The 15,471-nt window shown below is 38.6% G+C and overlaps 2 protein-coding genes across 3 annotated transcripts in view; both read left to right on the top strand.

The window, feature by feature from the left end:
• chrna7a (cholinergic receptor, nicotinic, alpha 7a (neuronal)) overlaps window positions 1-1,549 on the top strand; it is a 49,882-nt gene extending 48,333 nt beyond the window's left edge. For both annotated transcript variants that reach the window (XM_034109179.2, XM_071202041.1), the window contains one exon: window positions 171-1,549. In XM_034109179.2, the coding sequence (XP_033965070.1) occupies window positions 171-707 (537 nt within the window). In that variant the 3' untranslated portion in view covers window positions 708-1,549. The remainder of the gene's footprint in view (window positions 1-170) is intronic.
• Window positions 1,550-2,303: 754 nt separating this feature from the next.
• The window catches only part of trip4 (thyroid hormone receptor interactor 4), a 92,665-nt gene continuing 79,497 nt past the window's right edge, over window positions 2,304-15,471 (top strand). The window contains exons 1-11 of the mRNA XM_034079348.1: window positions 2,304-2,479; window positions 4,129-4,310; window positions 4,521-4,651; window positions 4,809-5,027; window positions 5,144-5,222; window positions 5,319-5,424; window positions 5,591-5,806; window positions 5,896-6,022; window positions 6,534-6,727; window positions 6,844-6,968; window positions 7,139-7,230. Of these exons, the coding sequence (XP_033935239.1) occupies window positions 2,400-2,479; window positions 4,129-4,310; window positions 4,521-4,651; window positions 4,809-5,027; window positions 5,144-5,222; window positions 5,319-5,424; window positions 5,591-5,806; window positions 5,896-6,022; window positions 6,534-6,727; window positions 6,844-6,968; window positions 7,139-7,230 (1,551 nt within the window). The 5' untranslated portion in view covers window positions 2,304-2,399. The remainder of the gene's footprint in view (window positions 2,480-4,128; window positions 4,311-4,520; window positions 4,652-4,808; window positions 5,028-5,143; window positions 5,223-5,318; window positions 5,425-5,590; window positions 5,807-5,895; window positions 6,023-6,533; window positions 6,728-6,843; window positions 6,969-7,138; window positions 7,231-15,471) is intronic.

Here is a 15,471-nt window from a genome sequence, read left to right as displayed (position 1 = left end):
TGGGAAAAGTTTTGGTTTTATCTGAATCACCTGTGAAATGAAGAGCTGATTGGGCTTCTGTGACAGTGAACGTGTGTGTTCCCACAAATAAATATACATGTATCCTTAATTTATCACAAGTTATCAAGAACCATTTAATTTTTTTCATTCATTACTGTTTCATCCCAAAGACCCGTGTAATTCTCCTAAACTGGTGTGCCTGGTTCCTACGCATGAAGCGCCCGGGTGAAGAGCAGGTACGTTCAGCCTGGCACAACAAGGCTCCACGGAACAGCCTGACCAGCATGGATCTCAATGCTAGCACTTCCCAGTCCAACAATGGCAACTTGCTCTGTGTTGGCGTCCGTGGCCTGGAAAGCCTCCACTACTCTACAGTTGCAACCTCTGCTGAATCTGGAGTCCTCTGCGGGCAGCTGGTTGGCCGAGCTGGTGAGGAGGATATTCTCCTCCCCGCAGGTCAGGGCCCGTCTGCAGGCTGCCAGGAACCAGAGATGGCTAAGATCCTGGATGAAGTGCGCTACATTGCCAAACGCTTCCGTAGCCAAGACGAGGACAAGTCTGTGTGCAACGAGTGGAAATTTGCTGCGGCTGTTATCGACAGGCTTTGTCTCATGGCGTTCTCTCTGTTCACTATCCTCTGCACCATTGGAATTCTCATGTCAGCACCTAACTTTGTAGAGGCCATTTCCAAAGATTTTTTCAATTAAGGGCTTTATCAAAAAAAGCCTAAACCAATCTCCCTCATCACAGATTGACATTTTTAAACTCATTGGGCAGGATTTGGATAAGTGAAAGCTAATTGGGACTTATATTTAACCAAATATTAAACTCAAATTAAAGTCAAAATGTCAAAGTTAAAATTAATGGTGGGGTAGGCAAGTTTGAGAAACCGGCTCGAGATACACTTTTTGTTATATTCCATGGAATGCTCTTAACATCCCTATAGCAATGAATATCTTAAGTGCTTCGACAACAAATCCATAAAAAAATGTAATCTGTGGAAGCCGTAGTGCTGTAAAAAGGAAGGCCTGTCAGCCTTCCATCTGTGCACAAACTTATCTCGTGCCCTGACTGGTCAGTTCTTCCGGGCTGTGTATGTTCAAATTCTAGCGCACTCGAGCTTGTTTCTCCAAAATTACCTACCCCACCTTTAAGGATTGAAGTGTATGTACTGTATGGCATGAAAACTATTTACGGCTTGGCTTTTATATTACACAGTCAAATGGCATATTAAAGGAAAACATCAACATTTAACACCCTTGTACTGTTTTAACATGAAGATACTAAGCATTGTTTAACTGGTGTAATTTGCTAATAAACTTACAATGAATGCTATTGTTTTGTGTTATGTAATGTTGCCTGTGTACTATTGTTCTTTACAATGCATCTAATCTCACTAAAATCTACTCTGTGTACTAAACAGAACATCTACAGTAGCCTACCTCATATCTTGTATTGAAATATATTTGTTGCATCATATGAGTACTTGTATATGCAAAACAGTTATGTGTTGTAAGTTGGATTTCTGTTAATACAAGTTATATTGTCATAAGCATAACCTTGTTCCTTTGTCTCACTTAATGCGTGTTGCATTTTTTTATTATAACATTCTTAGAAAAATAAATTATCACTGCCAAGTCTGCTATTTCATGTTATGTCAAATCTAGGATTTTTGTACTGTGAAGTTTAACACATAAATGTATTTTTTCTATTTGAAGATAGAGACCACATATAAAAAAGGTTTTTATTGCTGTACAGATGTTACCTACTTTCCAACACAATAAATAAGGATATGGATATTTAGTGAACACCACCTTATTATAGAGTAAGCATATTATTTACTTTGGTAAATAATGTTTTTTTTAAAGTTATAACTGAAGGTACCTGCATTTATTTACAAGTTACAAAACTGCCATCTAGTGTCTGACCTTAACAGGTACACCCAATTACACGTTATCACATATATCCACTTAAAATAAATAGGAAAACAATGATATATTAGATTTTATTAAAAAAAATAAAAACATGTATTTTGTTAATTATTAGGCATACATAATAACAAAAGAAAAACAAAATAAGGAGAACCTAAAAAAAAATATTTCAAAGAAAATTCCTCAAGCATTTATTTATAATTCATTTATTTGACATTTGGGTGATTATATCATGTAATAGATTCAACACAACAGCTCATTATTGATGTTTGATAAATCATACTAGTTGAGAGGAACCTTAACCCAGCACGGGTTTCTTTCCCCGGAAGAAATTAACTGCTGCCACGCACTTACTTTCAATGTGTGCGCCTCTGTTATGTCGTCGACTGGAAACACACAGTCAGTTTGTGTTTGACAAGCCACCGCAACTTTGGTGTGAGCTTTGACTGTAAAGTATTTCAGTTAAAGATGTCGGAGGCATTGTTGCAGTGGTGTGTGAACCAGCTACACCACAAGTTCGGGCTGGAGTCATGTGAAGACATCGTCCAGTAAGTTATCTCTGGTTAGAATACTCTGTGAAAGACTGACAGGCAACCAGCTAGCATCTGTCCAGAGTCCGAGATGAAATGCCAGCTAGCTTGCTAGTGCTGTTTTACCTTTGCTTCTTGATAACATACAATGTGTTGTCAGGGGCTTATCCAAAGTTATGTGTGTGTTAAATACATCTACCGCTTTCCTTTGATACATTTGAGCCTACAGCTGTTACAGTAGCCGGTAAAGAGTTTGACAGGTGTGCTGTTGGCTAGCGGATAACCGGTGCTTACATTCACTACCTTGTCTGGCTTTATTTAATATAAATCACACTTTCAAGAGAAGCTTGTTTTAGGTTGGATATCTGACAGACATTCACCAGCGTCTTCTTCCTCAGTTTCAGAGCAGTCATGTGTTTTTTTATTTGTATTTTCCTAGTTCATGTTCAAAAGGTATATTGTTTTCCTTGTAAAGAAAACATGAATCAGAAACAGAATCAGAATACTTGTATTCTTCCCACAGAGGAGACATTTGCCTTTGTTACAGCAAGTATAGAGCCAAAGACAGCTTAATAATAACCAAAAAACATGCATAAACAATATTAAAGATTACAAAAATTACGCCATTTACAAAATACTTACATTTTGTAACAGGATGTCGTACTTGCATTTGTTTAAAAATGTTTATGAATTTAACATTATATGTATAATGTATAATGTATATTTATTTATAGATGTCGCAATTGTACAAGGCTTTGGCAGTACTGTATGTCACCATGGTCATGCTAATAAAGCTTTTTGAATTTAATTGATCAGTGAGCTCACATCAGAGCCCTCGCTTTTTAACACAGGGTTTCAAGGTTCTATTTGTCAAACGAACATAGCTACAGTGTAGTTATGTCGATGAAAATCTTGTGTCACAGGCTTCTCCAACAGTGCAACACAAAACACAGATAAACAGAAAAAATATAGGGATAGTAAATACAAGAAGAAAAATTGTTTAAAAAAGTGAAAGAGTGCAATAAGAGTCTATGAAAGTCATTGAAATATGATATATTAGGTAAATAGATAAATCATTTTAAAGTAGTTTCAGGGACCAACAATAATGTTATTATTAAAACCCTACTATCCCATGTTAGTGAACAATATTGAACACATTTGTATAATAAATAATTCTTATGACACAAACCTCATTTGATGACTGATAATACAAAATAAATAGTTTTATTTATTTTTAAAATAGCTTTCAAATCATGTCAAATCCCAGTGGCTCCAAATTCATACCAGGTATTATTACTACAGTAGGACACACCTTTTTTATTTGAACTTAACTTGAGTCCTACTTCTAAATATCTTTTCTTCAATATTTTTATTTTTAAAAAAAGGGTTGTATTTTAATACTTGTTGATGTCTAACAACAGCTTGTGCACACATGACTCCAAATCAATGCATCATTGTATTACTACAATAGACACGGAGCACACAACCATTTTTTTTATTTCTAGCTTTTATACCAGCTAATGAGCTGATGACCTCAAGTCAATGTGGAATCGTATATCAGTACTTTTGTAAGTAGTGTACACTTACTGAATATCTTCAATAGCTTGCATATAACATGACCTAAATGTTATTACATGAAATGGTAATTGTGTTATCCTGCTGTCTAGATATGTTCTATCCATCGAAAATGCTGAGGAGATTAAGGATTATATGGGAGACCTCCTGCAGGGCACAGATGGGAGGAAAGGACTGTTCATAGATGAGTTTGTCAGCAGATGGATGAAGACTCAGAGACAGACCACAGATAGCTCAAGTCTTTTCCATCTCAAGGAACCTTTATCATCTCCAGGTAGGCCCACAAGTTGGATGTCTTTCATCTATTTGGATGTTTATTGTACATAAATCTTCTCCAATGCTAAACAACCTTCTATGGAACTCTCTAATACTACTTACTCTACTAATCGTTGTAAATAATGAATAATACTTTTACAAATGAAAATACATTAACTGGGATATTACATTTCAAACATGCTATCTGTAATTTGCTATACTTTCCTAGATACACAGGACATGAGCAAAGACTCCCTGAAAAAGTCTAAACGCAAGGGCCGTAACAAACAGGAAGTAATGGCTGTGAGCCAATCAGAGCCTGAGCCAGAGGCAGTGAAAACCCCCATTGATCTGATGAGGGTGAGTTCACACAACCCTAAGTATTTGTTATTTTAAACCCTACTTTATGATGTCATTTTCCTAGTTTGAGTTAAAAAAACGACATACGACATTTGTAAAGGTTCCATTTCCTTTTTGATCTAATTTTTTTTCCTCTTCTCATTTCTTTTGACATCAGGCCCAGGAAAACACAAGTTCATCCTCAACAAAGAAGAAGAGTAAGTTTGTCAATCTCTATGCTAAAGAGGGGCAAGACAAGATGTCCATCTTGTTCCCAGGTCGACATGCTTGTGAGTGCCTCGCCCAAAAGCACAATCTTATCAATAACTGCATCAGCTGTGGTCGCATCGTATGTGACCAAGAGGGCTCTGGACCCTGCCTCTTCTGTGGAAACCTGGTATGTATAGGTCCTTCAATTTATATATATATATATATATATATATATATATATATATATTATTCATTTATTTGTTGAGGTACTCGTGTTGCTAAAAGCGCTTTTCTCTGATTCAGGTGTGCACAAGAGAGGAGCAGGAGATCCTGCAACGAGACTCCAACAAAAGCCAGAAGCTAAGAAAGAAGCTTATGGGAGGTAAGAGACAAAAATAGTCTGTATTATTAAATAATAAAATCTGTGAAACAATGACGTGGATTAATGCTTTACATTTGTTTTTTTAATTGGTGACAGATGGTGGAGAAAGAGATTATCTACCAAACCAAGAGGCCAAGATGAAGGCTGGCTTGGAAAAAGCTGTCCAGCACAAGGAGAAACTACTGGAATATGATAAGAACAGGTATTATAAACACTAAATCAAGGAAATAACTTCACAGTAATAGATGTGTTTACTGTTTGTTGTGCAATGTCCACACTTTAAATGGAGATATCAATTACTACAGAATGTAATCAGGAAACTTGCTGATAAAACTAAATGATTTATGTATTGTCCCTTTAAACTCCAGTGTGAAGAGAACACAGGTTCTGGATGATGAGTCGGATTACTTTGCCACTGAATCCAATCAGTGGTTGTCACCCAATGAGAGAGAAAAGCTGAGGAAGAAGGAAGAGGAGCTGAGAGACCTTCGCCATGCCTCTCGCAAGGATAGGAAGATCACGCTGGACTTTGCTGGTAGAAAAGTGCTTGATGAAGGAAACAACCTCAATGACTACTACGACAAGTAAGATGATCTCACACCCGTTGAATCAACGTTGCAATGGTAGATTTCTCATCGTGCTAAACTCCTCATCCTTGTGACATGCAAATTAGGTTGGATGAGACCCTCAGGGCTATGAACAGCGACTCTCCTTCAAAATCCCCAATGTTTTCGAGACAAGGTGGAAGGCAGACCCTCGGAGATCTGGTCAACCCCAACATAATGCAAGCTGCACCTGAGGTAGGTCATTTCTGCCATTTTGACTGGGAACAACAATGGAAATTGTATACCTCTTCATATCAACATATCTCTTCTTTCGACAAGTGTAACAATATACAATTTCATTAGAAATCTGTCCGTCCTGGGAGAGGGATCCCTCCTTTGTTGCTCTCCCTGAGGTTTCTCCCATTTTTTCCCCTTAAACTGTGGGGTTTTCTCTGGAAGTGTTTCCTTGTACGATGTGAGGGTCTAAGGATAGAGGGTGTCGTTTTTCTCATACTGATATTCTGAACAATCTGTGCTGTTGTATTTGCTGTAAAGTGTCTCTACTGTAGGCTATTTTTATTTTATGTACAGCACTTTGGCTCGACCAAAAATCGTTTATAAATGTGCTATATAAATAAAACTTGATTTGATTAGAACATGAGTTAAATGGATTGAAATCGACAGCTGTTTATCCTACATGCGGCCTATGTCAGCATAGTCCTTTATCTACCATTACAATGGTTCTGAAAATGAATAAACTTTCCAGTGGGTGGATGTCGGAGGCAGTGAAGGCTACAAGAAAAACACGAAGCAGGGAAAGAGCTCGGCGGAGGAAAAGGGAGGAGAAGATCGTCAAAAGCTGAGGCTCCAAGACAAGGACCTGCAGGAGATGGCTGACGGGGGCTGGTGCCTGAGCATGCACCAACCGTGGGCCACACTGCTGGTCAGAGGCATCAAGAGGTAAGCAGCAAAGGAAAGATTCAACAAAACGCAGTGCTAACAGAGTTTAAAACTCTTATGGAGATGTGTTTTCCTTTAGGCTGAGGTTACATTTCATTGTGTGTGTGTGTGCGCAGGGTCGAGGGGCGGACTTGGTACTCATCCCATCGGGGTCGTCTTTGGATTGCTGCTGCAGCCAAGCAGCCATCTCCACAGGAGATTGCTGAGGTGGAAGCCATGTACCGCCATATTTACAAGAAAGGTAACGCGAAGTGTACACAGTGAATCAAGAACAAGACAGTAAATACTGGAAGTGATTTGCTACAAGATGTCTTACACACATGACTTTTATTGAAGTGCACACATCTTGGAAATCAACCACTTGATCGGAGTGTGTTTGGGGATCTTTGATTGCTCTTGTTTTCTGTGCAGATCCAAGGTTTCCTAAAGACTACCCCACCGGCTGCCTGTTGGGATGCGTCAATATGACGGACTGCCTCTCTCAGGAGCAGTTCAGAGAACAGGTCAGTGAAACATTACATCATACTAGAATTATAGGTTTAGTTTCAGTACTATTTTTTTTTTAAGGAAGTCAGACTACTAATTGAATTGCTGAACAAGGCAGAGGTGCGTGTGGTAGGAAGTCTTGTTATAACCCATAGAAGGCAGTGATGGACAGAAGGAAAAGCTATACAAAATCGCAAGATGTTTTGAAAGGTTGAAATGTGACTTGGAAGATTTCATTTTGGCCGACCCTTGACACGGTAACTGATTTTATTGTTGTTTGCGGTTGACCACTTGAACTCTTTTCATTTTCTTCCTTCTTTTAGTTTGTATCTGTCTCTCTGCCCTAGAGGCTATAAATCACCCCAAGTTTAGTCCCATCATGTAATACTCTTTTTAACACACAGTTAAAAATACAGACCTGTTAGTGCATTGTAATTCTACGGTATAGACATCCAGAGGCCTATTTCATCTAAAATAACATAGAATAGGACAATATACACATACACTTTTTTGTCATCCAGGGTGAAGACATGAACTCAACTGTGACTGTGAGTTGAAATCATTGTAATTTGTGTGGTTAATGCCAGAAAATCAGTTTAGTTTTATGTATTAAATGAATCATCATTTCTCCTACACCGTCTTTGCATATCTTAGAAATTATCCTGAGAAACTGTGTATTTCTCTGAGTTGACCATACATTCTAACTGTAAAGAATGCTGCAGTAGCCTCTCCTACCAGCAGAGGCCAGGCTGCACCTTTTCACCAGCATCTCTGCCAGATTACAGTATTTCCCACTAGAGGCAGTATGCACCAGAGGAAAATCCACTGAAACACAAACCCTCATTATACCACTTACATCCAACCAAAATGGTTTACTTATACACATCACATTTGCATCAGCCTTTTATGTTGATTCAGCCGCTATTTTTATTAAAAAAAAAGTCACAGGAGACATTTATAGCAAAGAGCAGCCTGCCATTACAAATAAAACAAATGGTAGTGGCTCCTCTCAAGCATTTCATTTGATGTCTTCCATGAACACCACCCTTAACCAGATTGTTACGAGGTCTCTGGTTTGACTCTGACTCTGTGATGTGGCAAAGCATGTAGGTGCTTCATAGGCAGTCACTGCTGCTTTTTTTTTTACTCATAAAATGTTTACTTGAGCTTTTAAACCCAAATTGATTTAATTAATTGCAGTTTTACCAAGTATAAACTGGAATAAACATCCCACTTCCCATTAAGTCATCATGTGTATACAGTCACTCCCCTATGCGATGTCAATGGAACAACACATTTGCTTAATTACATTGCCATCCATGTCTTGCCTGTTTTCTCTCTGGCTCTGGGAGAGACTTCTCTTTCTGAGGCCCACTGATCCCCTCCTCTTACAGTATAGTTCAGTTAATTATATGTTGTTGTTATTATTACCATAAATACTTATATTGTCAAAATCACAATAGCCAATTATTTATTTATACATATATTTTAGGCAAAAATCTCTTAAAAGATACACAATCGTATTTGATAAGGTGTCTGATATTTCTCATAGTGGTCATATCACACAGAAGCATACACACATACCTATCAGAAATTATATATATACAACAGGGAAATGTGTAAAACACACAAAAATACTCTAACCCGTCAAAGCTCCATATTTCCACACACACACACACACACACACACACACACACACACACACACACACACACACACACACACACACACACACACACACACACACACACACACACACTGATATTCAATCATGAGACTGGAACAAATCACATATGGAAATTGTCTTCCGTCGTGATTAAAAGAAAACGAACCATGAAAAAAAGCATTACCCCCCTTTTTGGATGTATTTGTGGATCCATGCATCTCTGCACACACATTTTAACATATGTCTCTCTGCATAAAATACAGGTATTTTATTTCTGTGTTTGAGTAAAAAAAATGGCTTGAAAACTGTGTGCTGCTACATGGTTTGCATTCTGACTGCTGGGACCTGTAAATCTAAGGGCTTTCCCCTTTTGTACTCTGTCCTCATTCTCTCCTCCACCACTCATTCCACCCAGGGCTGTAAAATCATGTTTGCAGGCTGTGTGACTGCCCTTTCATCCTGTGAAAGGGTATGTGTGTGCGTTTGTGTGTGTGTGTCCACTTGCACAGAGCAGCCATAAATAACACCCCCACCCAACACAAGGCCCCTCAGAAAAAAAGAAAGAAAGGCAGATGTAGAAAATAGTGAAGCAACCAGAGACGAACAACAGCACCAAATGCCTAATGATGGTACTGAACAGTTGCTTATTCCAGTCACTGTTTTGAAAAAAAAGAACATAGACTATTAGCTGTTTAGAATTGTAAGCTTGCTTCCTTTCATGTAAGCTACATAGTGCACCTAGTGTGAGTGCATAGTAGCGCACAGGGCTGGGTGAGGTGTAGGATTTACTGTCCTGTGCTGGCAGTTGTGGGTGGTTAAAAGGGGGGGGGGGGGGGGGTGGTGAATGACAGACAGCCATTATTCTTCAAGCTCTTCTAAAGCTGCCCCTAGCGGTGTATGAAATATTTAGAGAAAGTGGAATATGGGTGGATCGGGAGAGCTTGAGAGAAACAGTATTCACGCAGTAAATGCAGTAAATATTTGACTATCACTGATCCAGTGTGATAGAAGTCATTGCCCTGTTGGGGCGCTGTTGTACAAAGCAGCGCCACACAACTGCTGAGGGACAGTGTAGAAAGACCACCCCAGGCTGAGCAGGATTTCCATCTGCTTGACTTGGACCAATTCTTTCCCTCATTAGAAACTGACTGGTGTATTGATCCATTTTCCTCATAATCTCTCACTCGTCCCAACTCCCCAACCCCCCACTCGCTTGATAATTGGCCAGCCATTATGATCTGTGTGCTGTCTCTCCAACCCTACCCCCCAGTCTTTCAGCAATGGGTGGAGACATACGCCTGGCCCGTATGGGCTCAGAACAGTCTCATAATACACACATGCAGTCAGAAGGTTTCAAACTTGTATTTCATGATCTGCAAAAGGATTCAAACTTGTATTTCCGGATCCACACTTTTTTTTCCAATGCACACACAAATGTGTTCCGTTTCATATACATGTAAATAAAATCCAAATACAGAAAAAAGTTTTACATATGTATTTTTTATCCACACATATTTGTTTTCCGTTTAAAACCGCTGCACCTACAAACACAAACCGCTTTCTGTGCACGGATCGCTGTGCATTCGTGTGTGGGTTTTTTGAGACTCCCCTGACGGTCAGCCGATTCGTACTTGTAATTTTTTCTATCTATAGCCAATCAGATGTCTCCTCAATTCTAAGCCAATCACATGAGCGCGCCTCCACGAGGGTAGATGTCTTGCGTTCATGACGTAGCGCTTCATGTACGCATTTTGCGCAGTCCTGAGCTGACAGGTCCATGGAGCCTGCCTGCAGGCGCTAATCTCAAGACACCTCCACTCTCAGTACATTGCCACTTTCCGAACAGGAAATGCACGCAAATACAAGCCTTTATATTATTAAGGTACAGCGCCACTTTCCAAACCATTGATGAATGCTTGTGTACACAAAAACGGCAGGCAAAACCGTTTTTAAATGTGTGTTTCCTCTGTGGCGAATACAGCTGCTTTATTTATGTCTGTATGAAGTTGTTGTGAGTGTGGAGGGAGCAGCTACAGGTTAGCTTAGCCCAGTGGTTCTCAAACTTTTTCTGTCATTCCCCACTTTGAACAGGTGGGCCTTTTCAAGCCCCACCTGTTCCTCATCGCTCCAATAAAATGGGAGGCCAAGCTTAAAATTGTCAAATGTATCGTTCTATAACAGGGGTCTCCAACTTTTTTTAGGATGAGGGTTACTTTAAAAAAATAAAACAAGTCGTGAGCTACTTTTACTCCTCTTTTTTGTTTTTTTGCAGTGTATATATTTAGCACATTTTAACATTATTATATGCTACCTTTAACCTTTGAGTGCTGTTTGGGTCTGTGGGACCCGTTTTCAGTGTTTACTAAAATAAAATGTATGCAATTTAATTATTTTAACCTGCTTTATTTGGTGGTGGACGTCACATCCTCGAGGGTCCGGGGGCATGCACCCCCAGGAAGATTTTTTTTAAATGTTGAAGTCGAATGCATCAATCTGGTGCACTTTGAGCTAGGGCTGCTCAATTAAATCGTATTTTAATCGCAATTACGATTTTGGCTTGCAACGATTATGAAAACAACATAATCGAAATAAAACAATTTTATTTATTTTTTAAATAGGTTTTTCAGTTGAATTATACTTAAAGTTCAGGGTAATCAACTGTTAAAAACATACTTTTCAAATTATTTTCTTCAATAAATTGATGTTTTTCAAAGTAAATGGTTAATCGTTTTTTAATAATCGTGATATCAATTATTGACCCAAATAATCGAGATTATGATTTTTGCCATAATCGAGCAGCCCTACTTTGAGTCCAACATGAATTTATGGATACAGCTCTCAACACTCAGATGAAAGGGAGCTGTATACTTTTCAATAATCCAAACATCTTTAGAATATGATCACAACAAATCATTTAAACTTGTTTATTCTTATCTTATGTTACCTAGTTAGCATTCTTTCTTTTTATTTATGCATATTTGACTAATCACTCCCCTTTTAAACTTTTTACTGTCCTATAGTACACATTGGAATGATTTCTTACTTTATTTTGTACAACTTTATTAAATAGATAAAGGTGTGCTCTCTCTCTTGCTCTCTCGCTCCACATTGCTTTTCTTCCCGACTGCAACGCTGTTGTGTGTGTCTGTGAGAGCGTTTCACACGTGTGTATGAGAGATTTTTACCAGTGGCGAGCCTGTCTCTGAGGGCCTAAGATATTCTACAAAATAATATTTAAAAACATTAAAACAAATTATATTTTTCTTTATATATTTTTTTTAAATATGTTTTTAGTAATATTTGTCAATAGTTTTACCAAAAATAACTTGATTAAATTGTATTTAAAATAACATTTCCAAAGAAATAAATCCTTTGAATCTGCCTATTCAGTTTCTGTTTGAATGTGAAGGGTTAAATGAAAGAAGCTCCTCTCTGCAAGTCTGTGAAGACAGGAGCTGATTGGACGTCCAGCTATGAATTCACAGAGGGCCAGCTATAGTAACTGAACGAGAGTAATGTCAAATGACAGTACAATTGACCAATCATATCTTCCCTCTAAATGGGTGGGCTTTATTATCGCGGACTTTATGACAAGTTCCGCCCGCTGTGAAACGTTTCTTGTTTCCATAGCAACAACAACTGTCAACAGCGTAAACTTGCCTTCAAAATAAAAGCATGCCAAATTACACTTAAGACATACAACTGCAACGAAAGTAACAAACACAATGCAATATCCTTTTCAATTTCAAAGAACACAAATTGGGTTATCTACAGGAGTTGTTTTGTGTGGTAGAGGGTCGCTTTTCATTGATACGTTTTGCACCCCGCGACCCACCTATCACATCTCTGCGCCCCACCAGTGGGGCGCGCCCCACACTTTGAGAAACGCTGGCTTAGCCTAATCGATCAGTGCACTACGAAGCCAGTGCTAGACAGTGAACTGTCAACTATTGGCCGATATTCATTCTTAATAGTTTGATCGGTGCTCTCTATAAAGGCCGATCAGGAGAGCTGGATCTGATCGATATGGACATAAACGCGAGTGAAGTATAACCGGACGCGAGAGAGATCAGATCAGATCAGCTGCTGAGTCTGACGGAGACACGCAGCTCTGCATAATCACCTGAAGCTCCGCCCTCTGTTTAGCGAGCTGACTGTGCAAAATGCGTAGCCTATATGAAGTGTCATGAACGCAAGAAATCTACCCTCGTGGGGGCGCGCTCATGTGATTGGCTTAGAATTGAGGACACATCTGATTGGCTATAGATAGAAAAAATTATAAGTACGAATCGGCTGACCGTCAGGGGAGTCTCAAAAAACCCACATACGAATGCACAGCGATCCGTGTACAGAAAGCGGTTTGTGTTTGCAGGTTCAGAGGTTTTAAACGGAAAACAAATATGTGAGGATCAAAAATACATATGTAAAACTTTTTTCTGTATTTGTATTTTATTTACATGTATATGAAACGGAACACATTTGTGTGTGCATTGAAAAACACAAGTGTGGATCCGGAAATACAAGTGTGAATCCTTTTGCGGATCATGAAATACAAGTGTGAATCCTTCTGTGTGCATGTGTGTATTATGAGACTGTTCTGAGCCCTTAGGCCTGCCGACTGCAGAAGTAAGTAGTGTGGGGGGTGGGGAGAAAGATAGGTATGTAGCAAATTAAAAGATGTAAGGTTTTCCTGAAAGAGGCAGAGTGAGATAATTAAAATGGATAAGCAGAGAGCTCTGGTCAAGGGTGGTGGATTTGCTCCAGATAATTTACTTCTCACATACAAATGACACGTCAAATTAAGCATCACTGTGTTTTGAGTGCAGCATTTATCTACACATGCACTGAGCCATTATCCTTCTTTATATTGGTGTCAGGCAAAGGCACATCGTACCCCATACAGAGCTAAAATCGCACCATCAACCTCCTCCTGTGGTGAAAACATTGATTGGATCAATCTACACTCTAAATAAGGGGCTCATTTATTTCTCTTTTGCAAAGACCATATAACCAGCAGCAGAGCTACATGTCTTATTGAACATAAGTCAGAAAAGGTCTAGTCTTTGAACAGACATGCTGAGCGCAACACCAGGAACTGTCCAGCGCTGTATTGATTCAAATAAAATGACTTAAAGGGTAAGAAAGCAATGGAAGTGTGTGTGTGTGATCCGTACCTACATGGATTTCCTGATGATGAAATGTTGACATAGTAATGCAATCTGGAACATTCGGAGAGGTTTTGGAACGGTAATGCAGCCTAATGTTTGACAGATTAGCATGTTTTATTTACATCCTGTCTTGAAGGCTGACATATAGCAGTTCCCCTGACACCTACGCACACCAGACAGACATATGTTTGAGACATGGCTTGTTCTGGATGGTTTATAGCAGTGGTTCCAAGCTGTTCTAGATGTTGGTTTCACATTTTCTGGAACAAAGACACAGATCATATTTTATTTCACAAAAGAAAAATCACAGCTAAGAAATGTGCAAAAGGCCTTTTCTCTTTAGACATTTGCACTTGTGAGAGAAGCACATTTGTAAATAATTAAATTAATGATGGCTGGATTGAATTTGATTGTATCACTTTTAGGGTCCTGTTATTGTGCATGCTGGCTCACTATCACAGAACTGCGCTATTTCTAACATAAATTATGAAAGTCAATACAAAACTACTGACATTAAAATAGTATTTATAACAACACAAGTTAATACAACTAAATACAAGAATCTTCCAATAAGCTTTTTTGACAGTGAAGGCAAGTTTTTCCGCATTCATACAGCCTTCAACAACTGTGTCTTCATATGCGTACAGTATATGTATGCTACAGTATCATCTGAATACATTATGCCCGAGTAACATCATCTACATAAAATAAACATGTAATGATTTGATCTGCCTACAATATAATATGTAGCAGTATCATTAGTCTAAGGATAAAGGGTGTCGTTTTTCTCATACTGATATTCTGAACAATCTGTGCTGTTGTATTTGCTGTAAAGTGTCTCTACTGTAGGCTATTTTTATTTTATGTACAGCACTTTGGCTCGACCAAAAATCGCTTATAAATGTGCTATATAAATAAAACTTGATTTGATTATCTGCATACAGTATTTTTATATGAGAGTATCATCCTCATACAGTAACAGTATCGTCTTTATACGGTTTATGTTTAGAGCAGTATCATGTGCATATATAGTATATGTATTAATATTTGTATACAGTGAATGAATGCAACAGTATTATCTTCATACAGTCTAAGTGGTAACTCTAACATTGTCCAGTCTGGATTGGATATGCCCTTCAACATAACAGGGTTGCTGAGTCATTAAATGTTTCTTTCACATTCCAAACTGCATTGGTTGGAGAGTTGTCGCCCTGTTATTTCAGTCTCTCCATCTGCATTGATTCGTGCTCAAACGCCTATGTTTTACTTCTATCTCTTTAACCTTCGGTAATAAACCATTCCTTGATATTGTTCTTCATTGTATCATTCAGCTTCTTTATGAGTTTATATTTAACCTCAGTATTGCAGTATATACTGTACTTAGACTGCAGCAAAGTGGATGTATATACACCAGCACATGTCAG

Source organism: Pseudochaenichthys georgianus, chromosome 3 (genome assembly GCF_902827115.2).
Source record: "Pseudochaenichthys georgianus chromosome 3, fPseGeo1.2, whole genome shotgun sequence".
NCBI lineage: Eukaryota > Metazoa > Chordata > Actinopteri > Perciformes > Channichthyidae > Pseudochaenichthys > Pseudochaenichthys georgianus.
Note: the sequence above shows the minus strand (reverse complement) of the source record. Positions and strands in the feature narration are given on the sequence as shown.